General features: G+C 30.2%; 1 protein-coding gene across 1 annotated transcript in view; it reads left to right on the top strand.

Moving 5' to 3' along the window:
• The window catches only part of LOC113376043 (fibrillin-2-like), a 138,361-nt gene that overhangs the window by 99,573 nt on the left and 12,941 nt on the right, over positions 1-25,847 (top strand). Inside the window, 8 exon segments of the mRNA XM_026615973.1 lie at positions 5,378-5,420; positions 5,422-5,488; positions 18,497-18,670; positions 20,997-21,137; positions 21,408-21,560; positions 21,629-21,741; positions 22,969-23,302; positions 25,117-25,245. Coding sequence (XP_026471758.1) covers positions 5,378-5,420; positions 5,422-5,488; positions 18,497-18,670; positions 20,997-21,137; positions 21,408-21,560; positions 21,629-21,741; positions 22,969-23,302; positions 25,117-25,245 — 1,154 coding nt within the window.

The raw sequence follows: 25,847 nt of genomic DNA, 5'->3' as shown, positions 1-25,847 counted from the left end.
ATTTAGACGTATTTAGAGTAACAAACTTTCTGTTATAGTTAGTAACTTAAATCATCATAAAACATAATCGAGGAGATGAATGATTTTGTTATTATTTTTATGCAGATATATGATTCAGGTAGTAATAATTATAAAAAAAAACTACCTCTAAGTGTGTAAATTATGTAGTTAATTATTTAATTCCGGGTAATGGATTTACACCCAAATTTTTTGGCGATTTCTTAAGCTTTACTGCATCTCTCCGAACGTTTTCATCTCAATTGTGTGGATTATGTTAAAATATAAATTTTGTTTTTGCTTATTATTTAAATAAATAAATTTATAGACAAATGTTTTTATATGCAGTCGTATGCTATGCTATCAAAATTTTATTACAAAATATACATAATCACAAAATATGCATTTGTAATTTTTTAAATAAATGCTTTTGAGAAAACAGAATATAGAAAATATTCAAAAAGTAATTTTTTTCGATAAATAATGTTTAGCTATATTACTTTGGCATTGAGATAGAAAAATGTGTAAAATCTTCATGAAAATTTATTGATTTTGTCAATATTATTAACGAGATAAAATCAATATTAGTAAGAGATAAAAAAATCAATGAAATATTTATGAATCGTTATTAGTCTTGTATTAGGAAAATAATCCTGTAGTTGAAAATAAAATTGATAGCCGTTGATATATTTTAAATTGTAGTTGCTGTAATAAATAAATGGTTAATGGCAATTTTCGGAGCTTTTTAAAAATAAAAATAACAGTATAGAAAAAACATATTACTATCTCTAATTTAAAGCATCAGCCGTATCAATATATGGTTAAGAAAAATTAAAAAAGCCGTATCATATACATTAGTGAGCAAAAATTAAAAAATTAAATCTTCTGAATTTTTGTTTTATTCACAAATAACAAAAGTCAATTTAATCATGAAAACTTTGTCTAACTCAATTTAATTTTAGTCAGAAGTGGAAATGATTTTGATAAGAATCTCATGGAATCTTGATCTATAGATCTTGAAAGAATTTTTCCAGAATCTTAAAAGAATCTAGTCAGGATCTGGTTGGAGTCTAGTCAGTCTCAGGTTAAAACCTTATTAGAAAATTGTCAGCATCTATTTGGTATTTACTTGGAAGTTGAAAAATTCAGCCATCATTATCAATAAATGATTTCTAGATTTGAATTGTTTCTAGGAATTGTGGAATAGTGACATAAATATTGATTATATATAAATATTTCTGTTAATTGTATGATATTCAATTCATTTTGTGAGAAATTTTTGCTCTTGGTGAGGACTCCCAAAAATTTTTGATATTGTGTCCTGCCAATACACGCTACGCCCCTGATGTAAACACATTTGGATCTTTTCACCCCTAAGTGAACAACCACCCACCAACTATCAGAATATGGATTTTTTTTATATATTTTTAACAGCAATCGGAACCTTTCGTCCTATGAGCTGTTGGGCTGAAACTTCTCCTTACTTCGTATTTTTTAGATGGTAATCAAATGGTTACCATCCATTCATATTTGATGATTTTTGTTATTAGAATTAATCTAATAGGGCTGACTTTTTATTGGTGTAGCAATGCCGGGCAAGGGCTATTTTCACTTGGAAACATATTGCTATCTATATTTCCAAGTGAAAATCGTTGTCACTGCTGCCTGACAACAGGCTGCTCGAAGTGGGTATCGAGCCCGGAACCTCTGATTCAGGTCCCGTGGATCTTAACCGCTTACCTACGGGCGAACCCATATGGATTTATGAAAATATAATTATTATGAAAAAATTGGGTGCTAAAACTGCAGTTGGGACAAGAGAAAATTGCTCCCGATCAACCGAATGAATATTGTTTTTGAATAAAAATTGAGTCAATAAGCCTGATTAGCTCTATATATGAAAAACATCGAGTTGACCAGTGCGGTTCGTACATAGTAACAGGCGTGCATGCAGAATAAAAACAACGTGTAACGTGCCTGTCGATGTGCACTCGATTGGCCAAAAGGTCGCTGTCTAAAAATAATTTATATATGTGCAGAAAAACAAACAATAAAAACTCCGAGCGGGGATAGTGACTGCTTAATGCACGGCATTATTGACCATATTGACTCCCATACTTCGGCCTGCAGAAATGATAAGATATTAACAGAGACCGTCGATGAGTTAAAACTCATTTTTTATACAAGCCGTTCTTTTTTAATTATTTAAAGAAACTTGGAGATCCGCATTTATTTTATAGGTGTTTAAATAAAATTTTATTTCTGCTTTATAGGAGAAAGATTAAGTTACGTTGTTTGGACATTATGAGCTTTTAAGTGCAATCTAAAGCTTTGGTGAAACTATGACCATATTTCGATTATTGTCATTGATTTTTATTAACTTTGTTCATTTAAACTTTGGAACCATAACCGTGAACAACATTTCTAGGACCACAATCAAAAACGTTAACACAATTGCCTCAAGGTTCCAAGAATTAAAACTTTTTGTTGAACTATAAATTTAAAAATTTTAAATTCGATCCCTTCGTTTAAATTTAAATTTAAATTTAAACTGATAAATGTTCTAAAGTGTGTTGGCAAGTTTCATCAAAAGTTGGCACATTTAATCAGGATTGTAAAATACTTGAAAATTTTATTATTGAAAAATTTCAAGTAAAAAAATAAAAACCGAAATTGACATGATTTTTGCTAGTACATTTTACTCGCGATTAGTTCAAATGCCTCGCTCTTGTAGATTCAACATTTATTCAACAAAATTTATTCAACGTTTGAGGATATAATTTTCTTCAAGAACAGGGTGATAACAAATGAAATCAAAATATTAAAGATTTATATTAGTTTAATTATTTTTAAATTAAAATAACTCACTTTTAGCTTAATAATTAAAAAAAAATCAAAATTGAGGAAAAAGTGTGTTCTTTCAATATGCGATAATCTGAATATAATATTTATTAGCCTTACAATTACTACAAATTTATCAGGTAAAAAACATTTTGTGATTTTCTGAAGTTTTCAGTACAAACTAGATATATAAAATTTAAAATTTAAATCTAATAATATGGTATGTTAATAATTTAAATCGTAACCCGTTGATAGAATTATTGATCGTCATTGATCTTAACAAAATCAACAAAGTTATAAAAAATATTTTAAATTTATATTTTTATTTATAATAACATATCTTTTGGAATATTTTAAAACAGTTAGATTTTTAAGAAATCTGTTGCAACTGTAAGAAGCTAAATTAAAATGTTTATAAAAAAATATAAAATCTTTCATATTTTATAAAATCAATAAAATGCCAGAAAAAAATGTTATAGAAATTGTGAAAAATATTTTTGTAGATTGAAAATGTATATACAATATTACCTCGCATAACGATGCTTTCTTTAGCGCTGTCACGGTTTAACGCTTTTATTTCTGCTCCAAAATATGGGTGAAATTGTGATAAAAATAATAAAATTAGCTAAAAAACGGTTTTTATGAGATAAACGTGAAAGATGTCATATAAATAGTTCATGAATCAGCAGATAGTCTTTTTAATAATGATCTTAAGTATTTAACTGATTTAAGCAAAAAGACAACAACAACAATAACAATGATTTTGAATAATAAAAATAGTATAAATTGAGACAAGAATTCAAAATTCACACGAGATGTTATATTATTTTTTATTCACTTATCAACAACTTTTTTGGCAAAAAGGCAAAAAATTGGAAACATAAAAAAAACAGAATTAGAATTTTAATTGTTTTTATAAATTTATATTATTTTTATTTTTGGTTGAATTGTATTATTTTCATTAGTATTATTTCCATAAAATTGCAAACAAGATACAATGATATTTTATAAGCTAATTTTATATGAACAGGGAAAAAATATGTTTGAATAGTTTTTTTTCTTTTTTTTGTTATATACATATAATTACAATCTGCCTGGTAAGGCATTCAGTAATTTTCGTGATAAATGCGTAGATATAAGATTTTTAAATACTACCCGGTCCTCACTTTAAGTTTGAAAATAGAATAGAAAAACAAAATAGAATTCACCCCATAAAGAGGAAGTGTAGTGTTTTTTGTATGAAATAAATGTTTAATTTTATTTATGTTAGAAATAAATACAGTGTTACTAACTTTGATGTAATGCCAATATTCAATCTATCTTTCCTTAACCCTCGCAATAATATATTAAGACCAGTGGGGCGCATGGCATCGTGCATTAAAGCAAATTGCTGGAACTTCCCGTACCAAAAAAAATTTTTTTTAAAAGATTAACATTTTTGAAAAAAAATTACTCTGAAAAAATTAGCTTTTTGAGAAACTATAAATTTTTGACAAAAATTTACTTTTTTTGAAAAAAAAAACTTTTTGAAGAAAAATTTATTTTGAAATATTTTGGAAATTCTGAACTTTTTTTCAAAGCAATCATACTACTTTAACTGCATAGAGATAAAATATCGAAGCGCGTAAGCGCCTCGCCGCCGTCTAACGGATGAACATTGGTACGGAACCCATAGGAATGTAAACAAAATTTATAATTATTGTTAAAATCTCTCTAAAATATCTGATAATTTGATGTGCATATGTCTATGATCATTTTTGACCGCCAGATGGCATTTTTTTTAACTTTTTTTTACTAGATCTCCGAAACCGCTAGACCTGCCTTCATGAAAATTTGATCAGTTTTTCATCTTGTTAATACAACTAAAATGTTTTTTGAATTATTCAAATCGGACGTTTTTGGCACTTTTTGCCCCATATTTTCGGAACAACTAGATCTGCCTTCGCCAAAAACTAATCAGCACGTCTCCTTATCAATACGAATCGAATGTTTTTTGAATTATTCAAATCGCTTCATCCGTGTTCCCGGAATCGTCGACGAAAGTTTGTATCCGAACACACATACACACCCACATACACACGCAAACACACACACATACACATACACATACACACACACACATATATCCATTTTTCTAAGGTATGCCAAAATACTCTGAAACGTAAAGATCTATAAAAATTTTCATTTTCGATTTTTTGCGATTACTATAACTTACCCTACGGGAAGTTAATAAGCGCTGTTTCGCTTTGCGCTTTACTTTGATGGAACCTAACCCTCCCGCGTTAAGCGAGGTATTACTGTATTTGATTATAGATTCAGCATAATACATAAAACAAAAAGTAACCACTTATTCATGACTCGCGTACATAAGCACATGACCTATAATTATGAAAAATTAAAATAGCCGTCATGGGCCCTTATTATCGTGTTTTTATTGCATGGCCTGTCGATATATCGTAAGAGGGTATAATCGCAGATATCATGTGACTTTAATTGAACGATGTTTATTGATTTATCCGTTACTCTTTGACCATGACAGGTGCGTGGAAAGCAACCCGTGCAGCCAGAAGTGCCTGGACACCCGGCTACGCCATCGAATGCTCCTGCGAACGCGGCTACGAACTGATGCAAGACAAGGTCACTTGCGCAGGTAACTATTTTTTTAATGCGGGCGCTCATATTGTCCTGTTCACTCAATTCAATATGAAAATTTCATGCATTCCTTAATGAAACAGTTTTATTGTAGTTCTGATATAAATTACTATTTATGAAAATTATATGTTTTGTAACTCTGATTTATTACTGGAGTTCACTGTGCTTTATATCTTATACTTAGTTGAATTTTTAATATATTCAGGTTAAAACTGAATTGACTTAGCTTTTGATATTTTTTTTAGAAAATGAAGTTTAAAATACAAATTTCATAACAATAATAATGCCCTCTTAGAATGTGCTGATAGCGCTTACCAAAACAAATGAATGCTAAGCTAGTGAATGAATAGAATGATTAAACAAAATATTTAGATTTAGTACGGGTGACTGGCTATGGTAGTACCATTTTTTTGATCAGCAATAATTTTGTTAATTTACCAGTTAGCTAGGAGAATAGTAAATTAAAAGGTAGTTTGAACAGTTGTCTACGAACGTTGTATACTGAAGTACTGCCCTTACATACGATGGATTTAGTCATAAAAGCAAATCATACAAGAAAAGATCGAGTGCCACAAACGTTCACATCCGAAAACGAACAAAAAAGCCCACTTTCGACTCTTTAGAAGCAAATTAGTTTACAGATCATGTTAATGTAGGGCGCTGACTCAATGCAATAATAGATACTTGTTTGAACAAATATGCTTTATCTTTCTTTCTTTGGATCCAATCACAAAATCAGTATAGTTTAGCTGTTATGACGACTGGCACAACCGTACCCAGTCTCCCCTACTTTTAACTTTGTATGAATTATTTTTTACTACTTGATAAAACTTTCGGCCAGAAACAAAAACTGATTTTTTAATAATTTTATTTTACTTATCACAATTAAAAATTCAATTAGTTTTCTTTAGACTAAATAAATCATTAGCAGTTTTATCAAATAAATTGTTATCAGTGTTATCAGTGGCAGTCAATCTTATAAGAATTGTTTCATTAAGTATATTATTTCCATTTAGACGTGATTTTCAAAGCATCAATCAGCATTTGGTAAACAAACTTGCACTTAAATTACAAACTTGTACATTAAATTTAGGAAATTATTTATTTAGGAAAAAATAAGAACACTTACTAAGAATAATTTGTGACACCATTTTTAAAAAGAAAAATACTATAAAATAATATAAAGAAATAGTTATTTTGGAATTTGTAAACTTTATTTGAAAAGAATTCAAGGAAATATGCCAACACAATTAGAATATTTAGAATATTTAGAACAATTAGAATATTATATTTTAACTTCCCTTATGGTAACTTATAATAATCGCAATAAAATCGAAGATGAAATGTTTTGCCTAACTTTGCGTTTCAAAGGTTTTTGATCATTTTAGGATATCTTAGAAAAAATTGGTGTATGTGTGCATGTTTGGATTCAAAATTTGTCTACTATTTCGAGAGCACGGATCAAGCAAGTCCCGATAAAATTTTGGCAAAGGCAAAGGTCCAGCTTTTTCAGAAATCCGATTAGAATAATTTAAAAAACATTTCACTTGTATCGATGAAATGAAGAATTGATTATATTTTTGGCAAGACAAGTTCAGCGGTTTCGAAAATCTAGAAAAAAAAATTTGAATGTCATTTGGCGCGCAAAAATGATCATTTAACATATGCATATCAAATTATCAGATATTTTATAGAGATTTTAATAATAAGTACATATTTTATATCCATTTCTTTGGGTTTCCTACCAAGATTTAAAATTTACTTCTCTAGTTCCAACCGTTCACTTCTACAGTTCCACAGTATGGATCAACCGAGTTAATAGGTTTCAAAATTTTCAAGAAATTTTAGAATTTGCAAAAAAGTTAAAATATCAATACTATTAATAATATAATAATAATAATAAATATGTTTAGAAAAATTCAAAACATTTCAAATTTTCAAAAAAATCTAATTTTGTCAAAGTTTTCAAATAATTTTAAATTTTAAAATTAATAAATAAGTAAATTAATAAAATGGTAATTTAAAATATAAGCTTAAGCTTTATGTTTTAAAGCTTTTAAAATTTTTAAATTACCGTACGGGAAGTACGGAAGTAAGGACTGTTGATAAAACCTTGATCTTTTTGAGATTTTGAATATGCATCGCCGAGTTCGAAAATTAACTAAATCAAAAATTTGTGCCTAAAACTATATACATTTTACGCATTTATCTAGCTAGGTTCAAAATGGTGAAACATACCTAAAGTTGCCACAAATTTTCGTTACATTTCTTAGCCATCTGGTCTGCCACATTTTCACTACACAATGTACTAATACAAAATCTAATAGTTTTCGGTACACTTTTGCTGCTTTTTCCTATTTCTATTGGGTAAGATTTGAAACTTCGGACAGCATTTTTTCGGTTTTCTTTTATACACCGTGATAGTGATGATATTTGATTTATATAAATTGATTCAAAATCTGTGAATGAATTCATCAGTTTTAGAACAATAAACTATTCAATTGAAGAATTGAATAATCTCTCCTCTAGTCGTTTTCCAAATAGGAAAACCTATTTATTATATATTCACTATTGACTTTACACACCATCCAAAACTGTATTCTAAATTTGTCTGGTTCGTTTGGTATATTTTGTATAAATCTGCACCTACATTTCGATGGAAACAACTCACCATATAACATTATTTTCCAGCGGTCAAATGGACCGACTGCGGTAGTTAGGCCACATAACAATTTTTAACTTCCCGTAGGGCAAGTCATAGTAATCGCAAAAAAATCGAAATTGAAAATTTTTATATATCTTTACGTTTCAAAGGTTTCTAAATATTTTGGCATATCTTAGAAAAAATGGATGTATGTGTCTGTGTGTGCGTATACAAATTTGCGTCGACGATTTCGAAAACATGGATCAACCGATTTGAACAATTCAAAAAAACATTCGATTCATATTTAAAAGGAGACGTGTTGATTAGTTTTGGCAAAGGCAGGTCTAGTCGTTGGTGAAAATGTCGAGAACATTTGTTTGAACCATATAAATGAACATCAAAATTACTAACATTCGAAAACATTCAATTCGTATTGATAAGGAGACGTACTGATTAGTTTTTGGCGGAGGCAGGTCTAGCCGTTTCGAAGATGGGCCGGCCGTGGTCCCGTGGTAAGAACGTGGGCTAGCAAATCCTAGTCCCGGATTCGAATCCAACTGCGGTTCGGTATCAAACCAACGATACCAAATTTTTACTTGAAATCATAGATTTCAAATATGATCTCAAGTGAAAATGGCCTTTCGTGGGCATTGCTGCAGCACGTATATGCAGAGGGGGCAATAGTTGTAGTACCAACATGCCTCTTACAAGTAAGAGGTACTCGGATTGTATCCCTGTACTCAAAAAGGAATAACAAGTTTTAAAAAAAAAGATACGTGGCAAAAACGGTAACTCAGTTTTCGGCCGTCAGAAAACAGTTTACTTGTATTGACAAGATGAAGAACTGATTAAATTTTTGGGAAGGCAGGTCCAGCGGTTATGTACTCTCAATAAAAATAAGTTAAAAAAATGTTATTTGGCAGTCAAAAATGTTTATTGGACTCATGTACATCAAGTTATAAGATATTTTATAGAGATTTTCATAATGTGTACACATTTTGTGTAATTTTTTTGGATTCCGTCCAAGATTTTTAATTACGGTACGGGACGTTCCAGCAATTTGCCTTAAGGCACGATGCCATGCACCCATAAGTGCACTAGATTTTGGAAAATTGAAAAAATAATTAAAATCAAAGAGTGAAGAAAATATTATTAATATGTTCTAAGAAATGTCATATAGTTTGATAATGGTACTTTAACGTTTGAAAACATCTAAGTTATACACAAAGTTTGAAACGGTCATTTCGACCGGCATTGGTATGTTTAGTATTAAGTCACGATGCCATGCACCACTAGTTATCCATTTCAGTTATTACATATTAAAAACGTTTACTAGCCGTCACACTATTTTGCATGTATGACAAAGGCAACACGTAACCGTAATACAACAGCAAGTCCGATTGCAGCACACCGGACAGTCCGCGGCAGTCGCGCCGTCGCCGTACGACTCGTTGTGTCGTCCTTCACAAATTTATTTTGTTTTGATTTGTTGATATTTTTCGATGGAAGTCGCTTTTCTTTATTTAACAATGAATTGTTTAAAGGATTACTATCGACATGTGCAGCTGTAACAATAAGAAGGAAACAAAGAAACTGAAACGCAGGGTTACGTGGGGTACGTTAGATTATAACGCATCTTGTGAAATTTATTTTAGATATTTTTCACCCAATATACATATATATATATATATATATATACGTATGCATATTAGGGTGGTTCTTAATATGGATATTTTCAAATTCCTTTTCCCCCAGGGGCTCAAATGCTTCCAAATTGATAAAAAAAAACTCTGAAAGTTTCAGCACTCAAAATTAACTTTAAGATAGTCCGCACTTCAACTAAAGTTTCTTGGTTCTTCTCCCTAAGTAAATACTTATTTCATAAAATATATCAATTTTTTTTGTAATTTCATTATTTATTATCAAAATAAGCAAATACAATGTTATACTCAAAATTCACTTGTCGCTAAGTTATAAATTTCAACAAAACAAATGGAGTTACCCATGTTATTTCCATAAGAAACTTTGGTTGGAGTGCGGACTGTCTTAAAGTTAATATTAAGAGCTAAAACTTTCAGAGATTTTTTTTGTATCATTTTGGAAGCATTTGAACTCCTGGGAGCAAATAAATTCAAAATATAGGACCACTCTAATGCATATATAACGCATATTTTATAGAAAGCTTGTCCCATTTTCTTGGGCGTTTGTTGAATTAATTATTATTATTATTTCTTCATTAATACAATAACCAGAAGAATAACTACATTTTATAAGTTATTTTGATTAATACATAAATTATTGTCATCAGTTTTCAAACGCCATGATATATAGCATTTTCTTCGCCAGGTATTTAAATTATATGCTAATAGTTCAAAAATAAACAATCGAAAATTAATAAATATCTTTAATTTATCAAATTATAATTCATTAATAATTGTGATAAGACGATACGGAAATTTAATTACTATTTGAAAAACTTTGGTTGGTTTTTTTGGCTATAAGACGTTATAGAAATTTAAACAGAAATTTAAATTTTACAGGCGCGAATTTATTTCCGACTACCTAGAATAATTTCTTTCTAATGAAAATACAAATGCATATAAATGTTTTTCAAAAATATCAATAAATGAATGATTAAATAATTTTTTTTTTTTTCAAATTGCTTTCTAGAGTATAAATTATCTAATATTTTATGAATTAACAAATCAACAATTGGTTTCAATCAGTCAGTCGGTTCCAATTTTGTACCTAAATATATATATATATATATATATATATATATATATATATTTGTATATTCTAAATATGTAAAGTCTATAATCGGGCATATCAATACGTTTTTATTGATGTTATATATAGATATATATATATATATATATATATATATATGAGTAAGTTCTTCAAGGGCATACATCAAATAAAAGGATCCTTTTATTTGATGTATGCCCTTGAAGAACTTACTCATATTTCTCAACATCAAAATTAACTACTTTAACATATATATATATATATATATACTTACACGTATACATGTAATAATTTTTTGGATGTGAAAAAAAACGGCCTATATAGGGTTAATACAAAATTTATGAACTTTTACAATTTTTACTTTAATGTATTGCCCTGAAGATTTTACCTCATAAATTAAGTTTTTAATTTGAGTAATAAGTAGAAGAGTTTATCATATCTTTTTTAGTGCATTTAAATTAATCTAACGCGAAAAACTATTATAATTATCATTCCATATGTTAAGCCAGCGGTTTCCAACCTGTGGGGCTGTTCTAAGGGGGGCGCATACATCTGTTTCCAGAATACTATTATCAAAAATGACCCAACATTTTTGGAACGATATTGAAAAATAAACAAAAAAAAATTAGTTTTTATGCATATTTTTACATAATATTATATTGCATATTAATTTTTAGTCTCATGATATCAGTTGAGTATTTACAAAATTAAATTAAATTGAAAAAATTAAAGAAGCGCAACAATTTTTTTTATTAGAGCAAGGGGGCGCAGTGCAAAAAAGGTTGGATACCACTGTGTTAAACTTTCCCGTGGCCTAGTGGTTATAGCTATGGATTTCGAATCAGATGTTCCAGACTTGATACCTCTTCTTTTTATTTTTTTTATTTTTTTATTTATTTTTATTTTATTTTTTTTATTTTTATTTTTTTTTATTTTTTAATACCTCTTCGGATAGCCTGATTTCAAGCAGAAGCAACATCGGTTTTTACTTAGAAATAAAAAATAAAATATATAAATAAATAATAAATTCAATAATAAAATAAATAAAAAAATTATCTGTTTCAGAAATTAAATAAAAATACATTAAATAGAAATAGGATTAATAGCCGTTTGGGTTGCCATATATAAAAAGTCACATAGTTTAAAAAGTTAGCATAACAACACCAAGAGCCTTTAAGTTTTGATCGCTGTTAAACAAATGATAATAGAAAAAATTAAACTAACACAAAATACTATTATGATTATCATTGCATAAGTTAATTTTTTAATAAATTCTACTGTCAGAGAAAACAAGAGTGACACGACTTTTACACTAGGATATACATATTCGCCAAATAAGCGCCGCATATTTCTACAATAAACTATCTGTCAAAGAATGAATATTTCATTACCACTAATTTCATTGAATTGATTCTATTTTTAACCTAGATGCACAAATGGAAGTGAGCAAAATAAAATCCGATAGTGCATACATGTTGTTTTCAAGCTTTGGCAGATAATTTACAAGGTTTCACAAATTGTAAATTATTTTTAGAGCTTGAACTGTAGAGACATTACTCAATTTTTAATTTGCAATAAATAAGTCAGTACAACTGCTTCTAGATATTGCTCTCTGTCTATGAAAATGTATTTTCTTAGACCAAATTTCTATATGATTTAAATAATGTATTTCGGTTAACCGTCTAAATTAATCGGAAAGTAATTTATTACTCGAAAAACTTTTCAGGTCGCATTATAAAGATTGTTATACAGATAACAATCTTTTACTTTGATTTGTGTTTCAGAATTTGTTTACTGTAAAATAAATTATTATTATATACTGTTTGCGTTGAATTGCTCAAGGCTTCTTGGCAAGAACTTATATTAGCAGCTACTGGTTCCAAGTTCGATACCTACCTTGGTCAGCTTGATATCAAGTTGTAATGATATCAGATTATCACTTCATATTAGATCTCAAATGTGATAAGTTTTTTTTTTTTTAATCGCTGTTAAACAATAATAATAAAAATTTCTGTTTGTATTAGTCTTCTAATATAAGTTGCAATAACTTCAATATATTTGATAAAAATTGATTATATTGACAAGCAATCAGAAATAGAAAATGTATAATCTGTTGTGATGATACCTCTTCTAAACTACGTGGCTTTTTTAAAAGACTACCCAATGGTTGTTCTATCTGTTTTTATAGTCTTTGTTCTACAATTGATGTAATATTTGAACGCTGAATGCGACCCAGGGGTTGTCTTTTTTCTAATATTGGTGATATATTTTACTGTATTGTAGCTATTTCGTGAATAGTTATTCTTACTTTGAAACAAATATTTTAGTCTATATTTTGAAGTGAAAATGAATATTACTGCTGCTTGATATCAGATTGTCCAAAACGCGGATTTGAACCCGACACTCTGTGATTATACACCAAAACAATATTAATTTAAAAATATGCAATATTAGCCATTGATTAAGCTCAGCGCACTTTTTTATAACTAACTTAATGAGAAAAATGCTACGTTACTTAAGCCAAATAAGTTTTATTTTATTAAATAGACATTTATCTTTTGTTTATGAAATTTTATTGTATATTTTTTCATAGAAATAAACTAGTGGTGCAAAGCATCGTGCGTTAAGGCAAATTGCTGGAACTTCCCGTACCGTAATTCAAAATTTAAAAGCTTTAATTTTTTTTTGAATACATTAAATAAATTATATTGTTGAGAATTTTATAATTTTTGGAAAAAAAATGTCTTTTTTGAAAAAATAGATTTTTTTGTATCCGAACACACACATATCCATTTTTTCTAAGGTATGGCTAAATGTTCAGAAACCTTTGGAACGTAAAGATATATAAAAAAAAAAATTTTAGATTTTTTGCGATTACTGTAAGACCCTACAGAAAGTTACAAAAATTGTTTTACATTCATGTTTTGAAGTAAAATAAAACTAGTAGTGGTGTATAGCATCGTGCCTTAAAGGAAATTGCTGGAACTTCCCGTACCCTAATGAAATTTTCGAGGAATATTGAATGTTTTGAAATAAATTATTATAATTATTTGAAGTATTATAAGTGATGTTTAGAACTTTAGCTAGAATTAGAATTAAAATCCGAATTATTTTTCGATATTCACAAAAAAAAATTTTGAAATTTAAAAAAAAAATTGAGAAAAACTTTTACTCGAAAGCAATCGTTTCGTCAAAACAATCAGAAAGTCTTTTAAATCATTCAAATCGGATGCTTAGTTCTCTCAAAAACTGCAATTTTTGCACATTTAGCTCTGTATCTGTGAAATGGCTAAACCTGCCTTTGCCAAATTCTAATCACTACTTCTCCTCATCATTAGGAATCGAATGTTTTTTGGATCATTCAAATCGATTGATCCGTTCTCTTAAAACCTGACATTTTTAGCTGGACCTGCCCTTGCCAAAATCTAATCAACACATCTCTCTACCAATAGGAATCGATACCTTTTTGGATTTTTTAAATTTTTTAAATCGGTTTATCCATACGCCCGAAATCGTTGACGAAAAATTGTCTCCACACATACACACACATATACATCTATTTTTTCTGAGGTATTCCAAAATGTTCAAAAGCTTCTGATACGTGAAGATATGCAAAAATTTTCATTTTCGATTTTTGGCCCATTACTATAACTTACCCTATGGGAAATCAATTATGTAATACATGGTTTACTTTTACATTTGCAACTAGTGTAAACACAATGCAATAAATCAATTCTTTGATTAATTTTAAATTATGATTACGTTCATATTATATTAGTTGAGAATGAAAAGGTACATGTGATTTATATCACGTGCAGTTCGCTATTAATGATTGATTAATGCCACGAATCATTAGGCTATTATTCTGACGTATCGTATGGCAGCCCTTGCGGTGCGCGAGTATCGCCATATACACCTTCACACAACAAAATCAAATGGGATCCTGGCGAAATTCAATCACATCTAATAATGTTTACTTTTTTAAATAATATAAAAAAAGTTTTTCATCGTGTATACGATAAATAAGAATTGAGGTGAGACGTGCTAATTAGATTTTGGCAAAAGCAAACTATTTCGAAGATACGGGACAAAAAGTGCCAAATAAGTTTTTGAGATAACGAAGCGTCCGATTTGAATGATTCAGCATGCATGTTATTTGTATTGACTAAACGGAAAACTGATTAAATTTTTGAGAAGGCAGGTCAAAAATTGTCTAATGTTTATAAAATTTATATACACTGAATTGCAAAGTTGAAATTATTTGTTTAAAGTATATTAGAACAGAATTAAAAGTAAAATCTGAATTATTTTTGATATACAAAAAAAAATCTTAAAAAAAAAATTGAAAAAAAAAATTAGGAACAAACATTTTTTTCCAAAGGCAATTATTTTTTGAAACAAGCGCAAAGTTTTCTCAAAAACTGTAATTGTTTGCACATTTAGCTCTGTATCTTCGAAATGGCTGGATCTGCCTTTGCTAAAATCTAATCATCTCTTCTCCCAAACATTACAAACTGTTAAATCGGATACTCCGTTCTCTCAAAAACTCGATTTGTATTTTCTGCACTCTTTGTTTTGAGAAAATGCTCCGTATCTCCGTAACGACTGGACCTGCCTTTGCCAAAACCTAATAAGCACATCTCCCTATCAATAGGAGTCGAATGTTTTTTGAATCATTGAAATCGGTTGATCCGTGCGTCCGAAAACATGGACGAAAAAATTCGGACATACAAAACACACACACACACATCCATTTTTTCTGAGGTATGCCTAAATGTTCAGAAGCCTTCAAAACGTCGAGAAATGCAAAAAAAATTATTTTCGATTTTCGGCCCATTACCATAACTACCCTACGGGACGTTGAAAAGTCAAAAATAGTGGTGCATGGCATCGTGCCTTGAGGCAATTTGCTGGAACTTCCCGCACCGTTAAGCATTTGAGGAATGAAAATAATCAATAATTAATTACAATTGTTTTAAATATTTTCAAATAGGCGACTCAATAGAAAATCTGATATTTATTATAATTATGTATTTGAATAAGTAATTATAATTATCTATTTGAAAAAATTCAAAACAATTGTAATTGATCAATTGGAAAAGTATGAGAAGTTCCAGCAATTTGCCTTATGTCACGATGCCATGCACCACTAGTTTTCTTTTTGCTTTTTTCGGCAATGGGTACTACAATAAAACGATTTTCGTAATTCGTGTAAGATATTCACTCTCACCAAATGTGTGAATGTCAATAAGTAAATTTTCAACCAAGTCTCTCTCTAATAGAATTAACGGATACATTACGAATGACGTAACCACGTGTTACCGAAATACTAATAATAGGGCTAATTCACTACGAGCCAAGTATTAAAACTGACCTTCCGTATCGTGCGGTAAAATTTATTGATTAGTTACAGATTTATTTAATAACTTTTTGTCTTTTTAACTTCCCGTGGGGTAAGTTATAGTAATAGTCCAAAAATCAAAAATAAAAATTTGTGCATCTCTTTTCGTTTTAGAGGTTTCTGAACATTTTGGCATACCTTATAATTAGAAAAAGTGGATGTGTAGAGTGTGTGTTTATGTGTGGATACAATTTTTGTCAACGATTTAGAGAGCATAGCTTAACCGATTTGAATGATTCAAAAAGCGTTCGATTACTATTGATAAGGAGACGTGCTGATTAGTTTTTGGCAGAAGTTGGACCAGCCGTTCAACTTCTGCAGAAAATGGCAATTGAGTTTGTGAGAGAACGGAGCATCCGATTTGAATAATTCAAAAAGCATTCCACTTGATTGACGTAATGAGGAGTTGGTCAAATTTTAAAAAAGGTTTTAAAAATGCTATTTGGCAGTCCAAAAAAAATATATTTTTGACAGTATAGACTAATCGACATGACTGGGTATCAAAAATCTTCAATACATTTCAAAATTTTCAAAATGAATCTAATTTTTCTTTTCTGAGCTTGTAAACATTTTGAATTACGGTACGGTAAGTTCCAGTAATTTGCCTTAAGTCACGATGCCATTCACCACTAGTTATTATTGTGCTGATATATAAAAATATATAATTTTATTCTTTCATTTATAATGATAATATTATTGCCATAAGCGTTAAATAAATAAATAAAAATTTCAAATAAATTTTCAAATAATAACTATTATAATTCTGAAAGGAATATGAATTTAAATTTAAAAGTAATTATATCAATTCTAATAAGTTTTGATAATTATCATAAAAATGAAAATATGTATAATATTGTCACTTTATTCACTGGATTTATTATTTATTAATTAATTTTTCTCTATAATGAGAATTTTTTGATCGGCGTATGTAGCTTACTATTATTAAAAACCTACAATTCAGATTGACTTGAAATGTCGCGAAAGCACAAAATTAGTAAGTCGGATTAGTAAGTTAAAATTTAACATTTGAAGTTCATAATAGTAATGAAAACATTTTATTTGGATCGTATCATTCTGTGTATTTTGAGTACAGAACTAACATAAAAATATTATTGAGTTGTAAGTAGCATTTTCCTTTAAGGCAAGTTGCATGAACTTCCCTAAACGTATACATAATTATAATGATAGCAATAATAAGTATACATAATGATAACAATCATCAATAAAAATTGAAATTCAACTATATAGATGAATATTTATTACCTGTTGATGAGGTGAATATGTTATTAACGGTTTATTTTGAAAATGGTACTTTCGCTTCCAGTAAGAAATAATTAATACGATTTCCAATTGATGTCTTTCAAACATACTTTGGCACAGATTCTGATTAGAACCACTCATGTTCGCGGCGAAATTATGAACTTTAATGAATATTTTAACCACTCTAATATTTTAGCATATTATTTCAGACTGCAAAAACTGTGGTTATACAAAAGTTTCATCAAAATCGTCAAAAAAATCAACATTTAATAACGATTTTTGGCAAAAACAAATCGATACGATTCACACATTTTTAGGTGCGAACAGTTTTTGAGTTTTTAAAATCAGTTTAAAATTGTGGGCTAAAACATGGACGAACAATTTTATACTTTTCTGCTAATTACAAAGAAACTGCTCGGGCTATCGTCGCGCTGAACGCTACTCCTTATTGAGTTACATCTAATGGCTTTCAAGTGTTTGAAATCGGTCTAGCTGTTTTTGAGAAAATGTCGACAAAAGGTCAAATATCGACTCACATACTTTTTCCAAATTTGATCCCATTCGACTCAGAATGACTTGAAACGCCGAGAAAGCATAGAATTAGCAAATCGGACTTTTTTGCGAAAACATAAACTTCTGCTTCTGAAAGTTGATAAATAGTATTTTAACTACAGTTTTAGATTTTAAAATCACTGAGTAATGTTTTCCAAGTTGGATTTATAATATTTTACTGTTCATAACTTAAAATGCCGGCGAAACGTACGATAAAAGATCTTATTCAAATCTTCCAAGTACTCATAATAATTATCATAATTATGACGAACATTATGGGAAACTTTTTACAAATACCACAACGCTCACTCATATATCTCAATTCTGAATATATTTGTATAAGTCAGTAATGTTGATGGATTAACAGTTTCTTTATCTCATCCATCAATTATATCATTAAGATGTGGACGAGTGCTCGCGGAATATGCATGATTGCCCTATGAACAAGACGTGTGTAAACACCGTCGGCGGTTACACTTGCCAGCAGTACGCAAAAGCTCCGGTCGCCTCCGAAAAGAGGGAGGTGCGCTGCCCCGACGGGTTCCAGTACAACGCTGCTTCGCAAGTCTGTGATGGTAAGTAAAATATTTTATTTTTAAAATATATTACTTATTTATTTGTATTTGATTTGTTTATTTTTTTAATGCTGAGTCTTGATATTGTGTTAGGGATCGTTCAAGTATTACGTAAGCAGATTTATTACAATTATTTACCCCCCCATCCCCCTTGTCAGCAAAAGTAAGCAAAGCTCTTACCCCCTACCCCCATGCTTACGTAAACATTTTGACGTAATCATCATCCAGACTCCCCTGCCCCCCATGTCAACCCAAAATAAGCAAATCAACAACTCCCTCGCCCCCCTATAGTGCTTACGTAATACTTGAACGGCCTCTTATGCAAATATAAATTAACGTATGGGGGCGTCCATTAATTACGTGATCGATTTTTTAAGGAATTTTGGACCCCCCTCTCCCTTGGTGATACGTGGTGATATTCAAAATTAAGCGCCCCCTCCCTTCCCCACCAAACATCACGTGTAATTTTAGTTACGAGAAAAAGTTGAATTTTTAATTTTTTTTTTAAATGTTGGGATTTAAAAAAAAAATAGGTAAAAAATAAATACACGTCATATCTTACTATACACCACCCTCCCCCACGTGATATTTTGTGATTTTTTGTCAAAACCCCTCTTCCCACTAAAAACCTCACGTGATTAATGGACGCCCCCTATAGGGTCAGCTAAATAACTTTGGGGCCGTTCAAGTATTACGTAAGCACTATAGGGGGGCGAGGGGGTTATTGATTTCGTATTTTGAGTGACATTTTGGTGACAGCTTTGCTTACTTTTGCTGACAAAGGGGGATGGGGGGGTAAATAATTGTACTAAATCTGCTTACGTAATACTTGAACGATCCCTTTTTTTGAAAATGCTATAAAAAACTACTGAATACTTTCGGAATTTTTAATTTTATTTAAGGGGGTGCTCTAGTGTAGATATTACAAAAAATCTTTTTTTTTTGTTTTTTTCATATTTTTAAAGCTTAACTATTCAAGAGAGAGGATTTTTTTAAATTTAAATCATTTACGGAGATATAGCTATTTGACCATGATAATCTTCTTCTGTTTCCTTTGATTTGCGAAACTTTAAACGCGCTTTTCTCAAAACTGTCTTTATCATACGATGTCCACTATTTCTCGAGTTCTACTGAACCGATTTAACTGAAATTTTCAGAGAATCTACTTTAAAGACTTTTCTCTGGTATATACTAGCTTAATCCACAAATTTAAATTTTTACTATTTTTAAAAAAAATCGAGAAACTGAGAAAGAGTAGGAAAATGGTCTATTTATTCAAACAATCGCCATTTTGTCAAAAAAAAAATTAAACTCAAGGTTAAAATAAGTTTTAACTTATTTCTAGTATATGCCATTGCAACATTATTCTAGATTATGTTTTTAGTAGGGATTACTAGGAGGGTATAAATCGTGGACACAGTCACGTGCCAATTTTTTGTGACCCTACACTACAATAACTGCTAATTTTTAAAATTAATAATTATTTTTTTTACTTTTTTCTGTACTCTTATAACGTTAATAAATTTATTAAAAATACTAGTAGAACTTTTTCACGATGATTTAAAAATTGATCTAAAATTCATGCTTCTACACTAGAAGAAAGCATTTCCTTAAAAGCATTCCATTATTAACTGGAAGGATTGTACTTTCAAATAAAAAAAGAAATTTGAGAAAATATTCTAGTAAGTAGCTCATGATGGACGATTCCCTTCCGGTATCACCACATCCACAGCCTTACTTTTTTCGATGTCAATTTCGGCTTTTTGAACGTTTGTGATTTCTCATCATCAGTTTTTTTCATTTTCGATTATTGTATGTGATTTATTCTTCATCATCAGTTATGATATGTTAATTCGATCTATCAAGGACATATTTTTGTTGCCAACTTTGCGTAAATGGTTCAAAAAGTTTTCTGATCAATGCCTAACTCCATACCATAATCAGCAGTTTCGATATGTCTATTTTGCTGCACTTTTTTACATATTTCAACAACTTTTTCAGTGATTGGTAAATAGAATTCTTCCCTTTATTACATCAATATTTTGGAAAATGACGCATTTTTTCATTTTTTTTTCTGTTAGAACACAAGTAACTTTCCAACACCTGGACTAATTTTGATGTGTACAACCTAATAATAATGCTTAGAATGTCACTTTTCAAATGGGCATTTACTGGTGTCACTGCGATCTGTACTTCCTGAAGTAACTAACACAGTCTATCGGGAAAAACTCTACGAACTTTTCCTTGACCTTCTATATAAATAGGCTTAGCATGGATGTAATTGTCATAATTAAATAATTTTATTTTAAAATTTGATCTGATATAGATATCGACGAATGTCGTTTGAAGATTGTGAAATGTGCAAATTGTCACAATACTATTGGATCGTATACGTGTGTTGAAGAAGGGCCTACAGCTCTTTGCCCAAAGGGATACAAATATAATGAAATTCACCTCACATGTATAGGTAAATAAATAATCTTTATCTATTTTGGCATATAACTCATAACACTTATAGCTTCTTAAATAAAAATTAGTTATTTTTCAATCTGATATATATTAATGAAAATGAGATTAAAATTTAATTCGTTTAAATATTTTAGTTTTGATTTAGATTCTTAATTATTAAAATAGATAAATTTAGTAAATATTATTATCATACGATTCATCATATTCATCAGTACTAGTATCAAAAATAAATATTTTGAAACATTCCCTAAGTGCACATGTTTTATAGATGTCGATGAATGTGCAGAAAATATAGATGATTGCAATAGACAATCTCAATTTTGTCTAAATACGCTGGGTAGTTTTAAATGCCAAAACAAAGCATCAAAAAATAGTTGTCCTGCAGGATTTAAGATCAACTCCGAATTAGGCACTTGTGAAGGTATGTATCGTTTGTGTGGGGTGAACACTTTGTTTAGAGATACTAAATAATAATTATTCATTTTCAAGATATTAATGAATGTTTGGTCGAAATTAATGATGCCGGAATCTGCGCTGACAATGAAATATGCATCAATGAACCTGGACAATATCGCTGTGTCACATATCAAGGACCTCAACAGGTGAATTAAATTAAAATAAATGGTTGATAGATTTAATTAGATTAAAAATATAGCTTGGCTGTAATTTAATTAGCGTGATGCTTTACAATGCACTAAAATTTAGGAATAAGAATATTGTATAGGGTAGAGTGGGGCTTAAAGATCCGCGGGTAAAAAGGTCTACCACCGATATCTCAAAAACCATCAGTAAAGTTAAGAATTGTTTAATAATATTTGAAAATAGAGGGAAAAAATGTATAACCAGACACCACCTTGATTCTTGCGACTTTGCTATTGGGAGAAAAACGATAATGTTTTAAAATTCATAACAAAAGTATTTTTTGCGTTGTTATTTGTTTTGATTGTGAGCACTGTTGCTTAGTTTTCTTGAGCCTAATATAATTTTCAAGTATACGTTATTTAATTGTTTTATAACATGTATTGTTAATTTTTAGTCAGATTTAACAGTGCTTCTTATATAACCTTTACAAAAGCTTACATCTGGGCATGGTAAAAGGTGGCAACTAAACGTTCACCCTGGCAAAGGTGTAAAAAATAAAAAAAAGCAAATAAAGTTAAATATAAATTATAAAGTTAAAATAAGCAATTTTACAAGAAAAAAAATGAATAAATAGTTATTTCAATTCTGATGATGAAATACCAAGTCAATGTTAATTATAGTGTTAAATGCACCCACGAAATTTATATTTTGCATTAGTTTAATATTGTAGCTATTATTTGGTAAAATCTCTTTAAAATTGGAAAGAGACTTGTTTGCCCTTTGGGCATCCCAATTTTCCCCGCCTATGGGGTAAAAATAACCAGGTTACATTTTGAAAAACATGAAAAAACACATTTATAGAATGATGAAATAATTAGCTAGGACTTTTACTGAACATAGTCAGATAGTGTTGTTTGTTTAATACGTGTTGTTTGTTATGATATAATTGTTTTGGTTTCCACAATATAATTGCTCAAAGTCAAATTGGACCTTTGTGCTTTGCCCTATCGTATAATAGAAATCTATCATATACAATATTCTTATTACTAAATTATCTATATAAATCTGAATACCTATATAAAACCAAATGGATATATCCAACCAGAATAATGAATCCCTATATGATTCCAAATGGATTCTATGCTTAACTGTTCAAGATTTTCTATTCAAATTGTAATTTCGGGGCAGTAGTACAGTCGTTAGTATAGGTGAATCATACCTGATTTAAATTACTTCTTCCGTTACAGGAATCCCTTTCAGCTCGAATACCTGAAAACGAGATTCCGCATCATTACGATTCGACGCAAGATTTTATCTCTCCTATTAAAGTTTCAACTGTTGCAACCGAAGAACTATCATCTACACAACCGTCGATGTTCACTCAGTCGAACCAAACTGTTGAAGCTACCTCTGAGAAGTCAACCCAGCCGAACAGCGCTCCCACGCCGAGCACTCAGCAGACGGCCCCGATGTACGTTCCGACAGCGGTTACTAGCACGACCAGCACAACAACCCCGAAAAGCGTCGGAATTACGTGTAAAGCGGGCTACAGAAAGCATCCGTTAAGTAATGCCTGTCTAGGTAAGCTCTAATTATATTTATTATTTCATTACTAAATGTGTATATTGTACTAGCGCTTATTATTGTTATTAGTAAGTTGCGGCAGGTTTAATACTTAACGAATTATTTTTAAATCATAAACTTGGCATAATCATTAAAATAGATTTTAAAACTAATGCTTTTCGTAGAAACGCATATCTTCTTCTGTATATAAAATTATGGTACAATGGGCGCTCCGTAGATTTGTGCTAATAATGCTTGAAAATAAAATTATTAAAAGAAGCTGTATTCTCGTTGTTGATAATTAATTTTTATTCTTTGTATTAGAGTTGGGTAACTCTGGAGTGAGTAATATCCAAGGATATAACTCTTCTCCTAGAGTCAATCCGAGCGGAGTTATATCCGAGAATTTGTCATATCCGACTTCCCTAAACTAGGTCCTGATCCATTAACACGTACAGACGTTTGTTTATGTTTTTTTCACCAGAACAAAGAAAAATTCGCGTCGAAAGAAGCCGTCGCTTTCTCTTCTTACTGGTAAATTTATGATTTTCTAGGTATAAAATGACCCATAATAACACATTTTGTATTTTTCATAAAATACGATAGTATAACTGCAAAAATATAGAAAAATCTTTTTTTTTTTCAAGTATTGCAACTCAAATGCAAAATTTATTTATTAATAATGGGTACTACGACAATCCTTGTCCGTGAATTACCGCAATCACGAATATATTTGCCGAAAATTATACAAATGCATTTGATCTGTTTCCTTCATAGCCCGAAATAACTATACCTTAGTTTGCAAAATTTATCGGCGATTTTTTCAATTCAGTTACTTTTTAACACCAAAAAACATTTAGTATATTATTTTTTATAACTTTATATGGACTGTTCGATATACAATTAATCCTTGAAATGGAAATAGTCGAAGGGAAATGTGAGGTATTATTATTTGGAGAAAAATGTTTTATTGCAAAAGTTTTGTTTTTATTACATACATAAAGTTGACAACATTATTTTCATATATAAATAATCAAATACATAATTGTAAAATTGAATTTGGTTCTCAAATTTTCCGATTTCCGTAATTGTGTATATTCTCCGTATTGCAAAATTTGTAAGTGAGTGCAAGTGCATCATCAAAGAAATGGCAATGAGATGATAATCAGTACTGGAATCACTTTTGCCTTAAAAGACGGTAAAGCAAATGCAATTATTGTTTTTTTAAATACCGGAAATTTAATAAGACATTTGAAAAGAAAACACCTCACGGAACACCCCAAAGAAAACTCGTGGTCGGAGTCGTCGGAGTTGTTAAGCGGATATAACTCCTCTCTGAAACAGAGTCGTATCCTACCCGATTCGGCTTCGGATATGATAGACCCAACTCTACTTTGCATACTATTCCATCTGTAGGCAATCTTATCTTGCGGTGTCTTATATTCGGCCTGGTTAACGCGGGTTTAAGTTTAATTGTTTTCTCTTATTTTACTTATTTATATTTAGGGTTCCGTACCCGTATCCGTACCGGTACCCGAAGGGTCCGAACGAAACACAAATGTTGCACAAAATTTGTTCGGCCGTTCGTCTGTCACAGGCATCTAGCAAAAACTAAGGAAAAACTTTCTAAGCGGAACGGCTTACGGACTTCACACACAACACGTAAGTCGGTTTTTGGTTAAAGGGAGCGCCCATATATGCGTCAAACGAGATAGGTGATAAGAGGAAAGAAAAAAAGTGATGATAACGGAACCATTCATTGAATTATCTAGTTTATTTTGATGCTTTATTTTCAATGTAATGAGAACATGATATACATTTTGTTAATTCAGACATCAACGAGTGCAGTGAGCGCAAGCACACATGCGATAGTACACAGGACTGTATCAATTTGCCAGGCTCCTACGCCTGTCAGTGCAAAACTGGTTACACGCTCGATCACGTAACACAAGGCTGTGTTGGTAAGTTAAAGACATTTGAAATTATACGTTATATTATTGAAGACATAACAATACAATGATTATATATACTCTGAAGAATATTCATCGATTCCTGTCGGTATCTGTTAACAAATTTCATGCTGCGCCACTATGTCAGCGAACATAAGATAAATTGCGACCACATAAATCACTACTTTTCAATGGAGTAAATTGCATTACTTTGCTTCGGGACAATAAAGATATCATAAAAGAGTATGGGAAAAATATTTTTTTTTACTCTCCAAACTTATTTTTCTTTTCAATATCATTATTTGTATTGTGCCCTTATAGCTATTATTCAATAATATGTTTCGAGTGGAAATAAAGTTAGTATGGGCTCGCGTAATTTTCAGGCCATGTTTTAATTTCACGACATTTTGCCAAATAATTATGACTTTTTAGTGAGATAACGCATCAATCTTAATTCTAAATCGTTGTTAAGATAACCAATAATTTATGACCTTTGCTAGGCTTTTCAATCTGAAATAACATTTTAATTCACAGACGTGCAAACAATATAGGTCTCCGTGTCTTAAAAGTCACATAATCTATTAATACCAAAAAAATAGTTTAAGCAGAATTTC

This window comes from Ctenocephalides felis, unplaced genomic scaffold, assembly GCF_003426905.1.
Source record: "Ctenocephalides felis isolate EL2017-DRISC unplaced genomic scaffold, ASM342690v1 CF-g0.4_SCAFFOLD_01886, whole genome shotgun sequence".
In the NCBI taxonomy this organism is placed as follows: Eukaryota; Metazoa; Arthropoda; class Insecta; order Siphonaptera; family Pulicidae; genus Ctenocephalides; species Ctenocephalides felis.
The sequence above is the reverse complement of the archived record's forward strand: the minus strand, read 5'-3'. Positions and strand labels throughout refer to the sequence as shown.